This window comes from Dendrobium catenatum, unplaced genomic scaffold (genome assembly GCF_001605985.2).
Source record: "Dendrobium catenatum unplaced genomic scaffold, ASM160598v2 fragScaff_scaffold_1567, whole genome shotgun sequence".
NCBI lineage: Eukaryota > Viridiplantae > Streptophyta > Magnoliopsida > Asparagales > Orchidaceae > Dendrobium > Dendrobium catenatum.
In genome coordinates, this window is record NW_021320029.1 from 423,770 (window position 1) to 433,549 (window position 9,780).

The 9,780-nt window shown below is 33.8% G+C and overlaps 1 protein-coding gene across 6 annotated transcripts in view; it reads right to left on the bottom strand.

Moving 5' to 3' along the window:
• Positions 1-9,032, bottom strand: part of LOC110102922 (probable inactive purple acid phosphatase 16) — a 16,144-nt gene extending 7,112 nt beyond the window's left edge. Inside the window, exons 1-5 of one of the 6 annotated variants that reach the window (XM_028700647.1) lie at positions 8,732-9,032; positions 8,108-8,454; positions 3,720-3,941; positions 828-1,104; positions 567-741 (exon numbers count right to left, since the gene is read on the bottom strand). In XM_028700647.1, the coding sequence (XP_028556480.1) occupies positions 567-741; positions 828-1,104; positions 3,720-3,941; positions 8,108-8,354 (921 nt within the window). In that variant the 5' untranslated portion in view covers positions 8,355-8,454; positions 8,732-9,032. Of the gene's footprint in view, positions 1-566; positions 742-827; positions 1,105-3,719; positions 3,942-8,107 lie in introns of all 6 variants that reach the window. The other 5 variants (XM_028700645.1, XM_020831442.2, XM_020831441.2 and 2 more) reach the window with 5 other exon arrangements.
• Positions 9,033-9,780: the final 748 nt, after the last annotated feature.

Here is a 9,780-nt window from a genome sequence, read left to right on the forward strand (position 1 = left end):
CCCTCTCTAGTCTTATCAACAAGAAGAATATCATCAACAAAAAGCATACACCAAGGTACATCCTCTTGCAAATGTCTAGTGAAAACAGCCATGACTAAAGCAAAGAGATATGGGCTTAAGGTTGATCCTTGATGTAACCCAACCGAAATAGGGAAATACTTGGTCAAACCACCTTGTGTTTGAACACAAGTAATAGCTCCTGCATACATATCTTTAATGATTTGAATATAAGCGTCATTATACAGAAAACAAGAATCAACTAAAATGTTCTAGTTCAATAGCAGAAGGATCAACATATTCGATACTAAAGATGGAGTTTTCTTTCCCTTTAGGCCCTAGACAATGTCGTGAAGTTTATAATAGCATAACCACCATAACTAATTTTGATTCTGAAAGTTTCATTAAAAAATTGTGGCTCCAAGCTAACTCTGTAAACGTTGGGATAAAACTATCAAACTCAAGACTACGGATGCCCTATTTCATCAGCTACTCATACCAAATGCAAATGCCTATACTGCATAGAGTAGTAATATTTGTGTTAAGAGCAAGTGTACAGCTTTCCTCACCTTTACCGATGACCTGTTCAATAAAGCATCCATAATTCCCCATTCAGCTTCTTGGGAATCAACTTCTTCCATGTTAATGGATCCTACGCATGGACTCTTTATTGAGGACTTCCGACAAGGAGCTACCTTCTTATATGCATGACTAGGTATATGCCAAAATATCAACTCAGGGACCCTAACAAAGATGGCATGTGCTTCACTTATAAAGATATTAAACTTAAAAAATAAAGTTTTCAAAAAAATATCGCTTTCATTGCCTACTGTAAATTGGGATTGATGGCTTGTGATTGCTCCTGAAACCATTTAATCTGAGCATATGAAATGACCTCAGGATAGGAGCCACCACCAGAATCAAGGAAATATAAGAAAACTGATGGTGATTCTGGGTCCTTGGATGAAGAAATTTGCAATATATAATTTGATACCGCAGGCCAAAGTTCTGTAGGACCAATTTGAGAATGAGATAATGGATTTTTTAATATCTCCATTTTCATCAACTCGATTCGTGTAGTTCCTCTGAAGCTGCAATCCTTCTCTCCTGTTACATAAGCATTCAAATGTCCCTAGATTCTCAAGATCATAGATATATTTCAACCAAATAACTCTAAAGCATTTGTTATTAATAATTTTAAATACTTGCTAAGCATGTAGGAGAGAAACACACAAAATGAAATTCGCAATTCAAAAGAAAAATGGAAACTTCAAAAAGATGTTATATGATTAGCTATGGACCCATTCACTACTCCTTAGAAAGAAAGTATGAATCCCATAATGCATAATAACTTCAATAAAAACTGATATTGTGCATCTTATGGTTTAGTATTTCTACTACAATGAAATGATGAAAATAATGAAATCACACAAAATGAAATTCACAATTTTAAAGACCAATAACTCAACAATTGTTAACCAAAATTTGACGCAATCAAGAAAATAATAAAAAAAAAATCAAATGATAATATCATGTTCTAATAAATTAAATAAATCCAATGAAAATTAAAAACAAAAAAAAATTACAATTCAATTTGAATTCACACCACACTTTAAAACCTAGTTGCAAAAAAAAATTTACCAAAAAATGAATGATGGCTATGCGGACTAATAAATGGATAATGTAGAAGAAAAAAGAATAAGAAAGCATATCACAATATACAAAAGTTTAGACCTCATATCAATACGAAGAGAACACTTACCCTTGAAATTGGCAAGCACACTTCTTGGAGAATTTTCGTTGTCCTCAAACGGATTGCATATTTTATGATAGAATACGGCATAAGAAACATGATATATTACACCGAAACATAAAAATATCAATTCCTTATGGACTCAATAATAAAATTTACAATTTAACAGACTCCCCCATTCAATATTTGGTTAAATTGGGTTTATTTTATTCTAGGGTACAAATGTCTAAGCCTTTATGGTTAATTACATATCAAGCTTTTGACAATTGAGAATACTTTTGATTAAACTAGTGGTTTTCCTTTCTTTTGAAAGTCATTCAAATATTGGCTAAAATTTGATCTTTAAAATCCATGAAAAATAGAATATGGAATATGAATCAGTCCTTGATTCTAAGTAGAAAAATAGAAGGAAAGAATACACTCACATGAGCAATATTTTAAATACTTGATTCTTAGATAAACAAGTTTGAACATTAATGTGTTCGGCTCATTTATATTCTTGAACAACATCATTTGAAGCGACATTAAGCTCGATAAGAAGCTTGATAAAAGCTCGAATCGTGTTCGATTCAGAACTCGTGAATAACTCGATAAAAACTCAATTAATATTTGATTATAAAAATGATAAATATACATAATATAAATATTTTATATTTATTATAACATAATGATGTAATTATTATTAAATAATAAATTTTAAAGTAATTAAATATTATTATATATGCTAACTAAAATAAAATTTACATATTTCTTAAATTTCACTGAATGCGAAAGGACAAAAGACAGAAGCAAAAAATGTCGAAACCCTTCCCTCGTCATTTTGTCCTAATTTTTCTCCCCTGATGCCGAAACCCTTCCTCGTCATTTGGTAGCTTGAAAAAATTAGTCATATATGTTCATGAATTTGCTCATTTGATAGCTCAATAATACTTTTTAGATATGTTCATGAAAGTGCTTGTTTGATAATTTAAAAAAAAAATCGCTAAATATGTTCCTAAACATTCTCGGTGTAATTGTTTGTTAAGTTAATGAACATCTAGAAGTATAGCTCGTTAAGACTTATTTGTTTAAAGCTCGATAAACACTAAACAAACCAAACATGGACACCCATTAATTTAAATGAATCAAACATGAACACAAATAATAAAGCTCGAATTAAACACGAATCAAACTTGAACAAGCTAATAATAAATGAACTCAAACATGAACACTCAAATACTCGGTTCGTTTGTAGCCCTACTCATATCTTTTCTTATTCACAAAGAAGTAAATGTATATGATTTTTAGAAGATACAAGTGAGCTAAAATATAAATATAGCTAAGAGAAATTTAAGACTAGCTATAAATTAATTATATTTGCATCAGAAATGAGGGCTTGGTGAATTGCTAAGTTGGACATGCATCTAGCCCTTGTTTTAGTTGGCAGGATTATCAGCAATCCCATGGATTGCTGAGCAAGGGGATCATCCTGTCGTTACCAAATCTAGAGGAATCTACATCCTATTGTAGCTAATGGAATTAGTAATCTCATGGATTCTTGAGATAGCGTGAGTGTAGGCAAAAGTGGTGTAGTGGTATAGATATATTATGGTAGCAGAAATGTTGAGTTGAGTCTAGAATTTCAACACAATGAAATAAAACTAAACTCTTCTATTTTCTGGATATTATAGATGAGTTAAAGATCTTCATCAAGAACCTTCTTGATAAAGTAATTTTCTAAGGAGTAGAAGAACCTTGATATCTACGGTTTGCACAATAAAGGTGCTTCCTCAAGCTGTTGCATGCTTATTAATCAACATTAACTAGAAATGGCAAATATCATGCTATACCAAAATAGTTTCTTCAATCATGAAAATATTATTCATTAAATAAAAAATTTTCCCTTTAAAATGGGAAAGAAGAAATCATTAAAAAAGACCTCAGATAGGAAAACATGAACATTCCTTGACCTTTTGAATACAAATTCTACCTGCAAATGAGCTCTCCGGTGGGCAATGAACCTCTGGAATCCCAGCAATTGAAAACCATTCCAATGGCCACTTAAATTGTGCATCATCGTGATTACCAAATAACGTTGCCCAAGGGATCCCTCTGATTCTAGTAGGAGATATGGCTTGAACCCAATACATACTTGCATTTGGAATTGGAAGGTTGTTTGCAGTAATGACATCCCCAAGATAGATTACAAAGTCTGTGATATAACATTTATGATTTTTTATAAGGTCAAGCATTCCAAACAAATATCCTGTTTTAGGTCACTAAAAGGGCATGGCTGCGATAACTAAAAGAATAAAAGAGGAATAAATAAACTCAAAAACCATAATTTCTATAAGAGAGTATGCCCCCGTTATCATCACAATTAATAAGTATCAGCTGCAGCACACCTAATTACAGCATTTAGGTTTACTACATAGTTTCTCCATCGATGTTTCAAAACCAAACCAGGGATGATCCAATAATACTCTAATAGGAAATAGATACGAGAATAAAGATATTCGAGAGAAATGGCGTATATGAGGAGGAGAAAGAGAAAGAAAGAGAGTGAGCAAATATCAATGTAATATTTATTTAATAATCATTTAAGTGGCTACTTATTTATAGTAAAAGGATACTAACAAGCAAATACAATTATGGAAAATAATATTGCCCACCTAAAAGACTCAATATCAACAATTGGGACTGGGGCAGGAGCGAGAGGTAAAAATGGAATTAGTTTGTTCAATTTGTAGACTTGTTGCAAAGTTTGTAGGCTCAGAAGTGTAATATATGATATAAGATTATCAATATTGAAGATCGGATTAATATTCATGTCAAAATGCAAATCTATAAAAATTATCTTTGGTGAAAGCTTTTTAAGTATTTTGGGTAAAGTGAAGCTCGAGAATGGAGTTTCATAAATGTGTTATATATAAAATGTTCAGGCGAATGCGAGCTAACACTTAATCATCTTCATTAAATTCTTATAGTTTTTTAATAAGCATCTAATACAATTTTATACTCTTATTTCACAACTCAACTTGTGCTTTAACATGTTGGTTTAAATTTGTGATACGTAAACATAACTGCCAAATAAGTAATATAAGATGAGTAGAAAATCATTCCTGTGATGATCAAATAACATTTTCTAAAAAGTTTAATAATGATTTATATTATCTTTAATTTTATTCAACAATTAAAGATAATCTTTAATACTTAACCCTTAATTTTAATATAGCTTTAATAAGAAAAATCTGGATTTATGATTTCATCAAAAATTCAAAACATTCTCTTTAACTGCATAATAAAATTTAATAAAATTAATAAAATGATAGCTTGTCAATCAAGAATAAAATTATCTTCTAAGTTCATCTGAATATAAGAAGACATAATCCCTTCAATTAGTCCACTATATTATGTGAACAAAATCAAAAGGAATTGCATTAAAGTTCTATTCTTTTTAAGATTGCAAGAATTTCTATCTCAATTAAGAATATGTTATTTTATCTATTACAATGCATGATATACTTTTTCTGGAATTATTAAATGCAGTGAAATTTTAAGTTACATAATGGCCATTTAAACAACTCAATGAACAATATATAAATCATACAATCCGGAAAATAAACCCACACAAATTCAAACTGCTGAATTGAAAGAGTTTGTTCTAATTACACCGTAAATCTAAAAATAATAATTATAGCAGTTCGAGAGATACAATCCATGAAACTCATAAGATTCAGCATACAAATGAAGAAGACAAACTATAAGAAAGACAATGTAACCATTTGTAAACTATGTACCTATAATCACCTTAGATTCTTCTTCATTTTAACCTTCTAACTCTAAGAATTATCCCTTCAATACCTTCCTCTTTTTACTCTCCAAATCCCCCTTTTTCAACTCCCAATGTCACCCTCTAAAACCCCTCTATAACTACTCCAAGTTCTAAAAGTGCTTCAAAAATTCAAACGACCGCATCTTAGGGCCTAGGCGCTAGCACAATAGCACCAAGGCACTACTTGCATGCCTTACAAAAAATTTCCAATAGGATGTGGCTCCACAATGCTATGAACTAGGGCCTAAGCATTACACGTTCTGTCCTTTATTCAACATTTTGTCGCTTAATCTCTAGAGAGGCTGGCGCTGGTCAATTTGGCACCAAAGCAATATATGATATAGGGCCTAGACATTCTGTGACTCTTTCTTTTTTATAAGTTCATCTTTAAATTGAACTTTATCTTTAGTCATGTGATCATTAATTGTTCTTCAATACACTATGATTATTGCATTTTCGTCAGATATTTGTTCCATTGATCAAAATGTCATTAAACCACTCCTAATTTAGCATATTGCATGAAAACATGTTAAATCAATAGAACTTTATAGTGAGTAGAACTCACTCATCAAATAACCACAAACATAAACTATGATTTGTCTTCAAGTAAACAAAAAACTTACAAAATAGGATTATCAAATGTCATGTTACAAAGTTCAAATGTTTATCGAACTACTTAGAGATAAGATAGCCATGCACAGTGAATTATTACATAAGAATGACAAATAAGAGTAATAATAACTAAATCATAGCTTAAATTTGATTTCTATCAAACTAAAATCTTTTGTGCTCATGTGAATATGTAGTTGATAGCATGCATTCAAACTTTTGTTAAGTATAACCTTTCCAATTTTTATTTCTAATACTACGAGTGTTATTATGTCTATAACTAATGTATAGTACTTAGCTAAACTATGAATACAAATGAAGAGTGTCAATTGAAACCTAATATATAGCAAATGTCTAAACACGACATCGACCTTGTTTTTTTTCTTTTTCTTCTTCTTCTCTTTTTCTTCTTTATTTTTATTTGTTTAGGTTTTTTTAGGACAGAGCTAGGCTTTCATGGATTGACTTATGATTATTAATTTCTACTAGGAATAAATGTAAATAGGAGTTTTAGTTACTATTAGATAGCTAGGCCTATTAGATTGTTATTAGGTTATTAGTGGGCCATTAGTTTTCCTTAATAGACTATAAATATACTCCCTCTATGAAAGATTAGGGCATCAAACAAACATGTAGAAGCAATGGAGCTTCAGCTCACTCCCTCCACCACCCCAACGCCTAAACTATCAAAAAGATGTGGACATCTTACGTTTGCCCAATTCCTTTTTCCCTCCATTACATCGGTTTTTAGGCAAGCTAGAAATTGCTTAATTATCTTTTAATACAATATTTTTACTATTTTTCAATATATTTCTTCGTAGATTCATATTATCAATACATTTCAATAAAAAAAGAGATCTTCCATTTCAATACTGAAATTATGATCAACTACTAGTACATCATCGGTACAATGCATTCGTAAATTATAAGATAAGTAACATATATTCGCTTTAATAGCGCTTTCGTTGACCTAGCTGTCGTGCAGGTGTTGTTCTTCGACCTTCTGCTCACATCGACAGTCAATACTTTGACAACATCATGACTATAACGGCCATTTCATCTTCCTCAGTCAAAAGATCTATGTCATCGCACATCTAAAGCTCCACTAGGTCTTGCTAACCATCATCGCAAACCAAATCCATTCACCAAGATCTTCAAGCATCATGATGTTGGCAGTTAATCACATATCTCATGTTTCAAAGTCATATCAATAAAATCCCATATTTCCAATCGCTATTGTCGTCAGAAACTCCATATCTAATTTTATCAAGCTGTCTTAGCATAATCGGCTTACATATGCTGCTCGCTAAATCAAACTTATCAATCTCCATCCACCACATGCAAGATTCACCACTAGCTAACTGCCTCCCCACCGATTCCATTAAAATCCACCTTCGCCTACTACTTCCACACTGACTCAACCTAAATCTAACTGATTCTTGCTTAAATTCGGCCAACTCCGATGAGATCCGACTAACGACAATTGCTTTCACCCAACATCAACACGATCTGCTCAATCTTGAGGGTAAGATTGTTGTGAAGTGCATGATAATAATAGAAATAAATGTAAATGTGTGATTTAATTGGTATTAGATCTTGGATTGTTATTAGGTTATTAGCCGATCATTAGGTTTCCTTATAGCCTATAAAACATTCCATCTTTGACACATTAGGACATCAAGCAAAAATGTAGGAGCAATGGAGCCTAGGCTCTACAATTGCCCAAATCCTTCTATACTTGAAGCTTTAGGAAAGCTACACCTAATTTATCGCTTAATGCAATGTTTTTACCGTTTTGCTATAGATTTCTGCTTGCGTTCGCATCAATGTCACTCACCGTAATTTAGCTAATAAATTACTAGTTTATGCCAAAATCATCAACCCAATACTTACTAAACATTGTCAGTAAAACTTCTCATAGAAAAAAGTGTCACCTGGTGTTTCATTATCAAGAACGTTTGACAGGACTCGATCAGACTTGACGTCCTGCTTGGGTCCCCAGTCATCCCAGGCGTTCTCGCCGTAATGCAGATCAGCAAACAATGCGATCCTGAAAGGCGAGCTGCCGGAAAACCGCAGCCCCTTCCCAACCCCAAGGCCATCAAGGCACGCGGATGTGGCAGTTGCAACAACAATGAGAAAAACAGGGAAATAATAGGAAAGACTCATCTTTTTGCTCATCTGTAATCGCTTCAAGTATGTGGGAGCTTCAGCAAGATACCACTTTCATTCTTCTTTTCCTCCTCAGCTATAGAATAGGATCTTCATGGGAATATACCTTCTGCAGAAAGATCTTACGTCTAGTTCAAGAAAAGCGTGGCGTTTGGTTTGTTAGGCTTTTAATATAAACTATAAACCGAGACCAAAAAAAAAAAAAATCTAAGAAGTCGAATAGTGAAAGGATAAACGAAGTTTTCATTGGGAACATCGGACGAACACCTCACGATCATTTACCTGAAACGTTCATGTATAAATGAAGATAGCATGCTCATCGAATCAGAGTAAAGAATCGACTGGTGTTAATGTCCTCGGGGCACAATGGAGCCTAGCGCTCTCACCTTAGCGCAAATCCAAGCATAGCGCAATCTTGACCGTTGGCGAGTGGCTAACTTCCCTGAGAAACGCAGCGCCACCTTTGCAGCCCTGAGGGCGACAACAGTGATGAAGCAGACAACTAACACATGGTAATTGACTAATTCCGTTTGTCAAGTTTTTTGGCGTTCGGGTCTTGAGGCGTTTAGATAGACTCATAGAGAAATTATTAATTTAGGAGTGGGATGCCGTCCGGACTCCATATGAACACGTCAAAGTTCTACCGTCTACGCAGCATATATTGGCCATGTGGCCATTTTTTGTAGGAGTTTGAACGCGAGCTATATTCAAACTCGGCATATAATAATTTATCATTTAGATAAAACATGGACCCATCGAGGTTTACGGTGATTAGTGGGCGAACTTTATCCTTCTTTTATTAAACACTGCAGGAAAATAATCCATTACCAAACGCAATTTTAAGGCGGATTTCAAGCGGAAAATTTTCCGGCGGTCCATTTTCCAGTGGTTTGCCATCTTATTTGGAATGTTAGAATATATTAACATAGTTTAGTTTGTCGTCTTATTACTGGAGCTAGGGGTGTCAATTTCGGATCACGGGTCGGATTCGGGTTGAACTCGGAACTGACGTAGGTTCAAACTGGTCAACCATAACCCGACCTGGGTATATAAATAGGTCGAAAATGCGGACCCGACTCGACCCGTCGGTTTTCCGGGTTGACCCGATCCGACACGGGATGGCAGAAAGCGCAGACGCGTGCTGGCCTGAGCGGGTGCGCGCGGGTGGGCTCCAGCAGGTGCGCTCGGGCAGGCGCAAGAGAGCGCGGGTGTCACGCCCCAAGATCTAACTTGGAAAGAATGTCAATCAATTTCCCAAACAATTTACCATAGTTATCTAAAACCTTCAATTAAGCAGTCTATCAAACATCTATAAAATTTAAAACATCAATATATACAAGTCGATTCATCTCAAAAGGTCATGTACAATACTCAGGAACTACACTACAATCACCAGTACTGAAATCTCTCCTGAGTACAAAAGAATCACTATCAA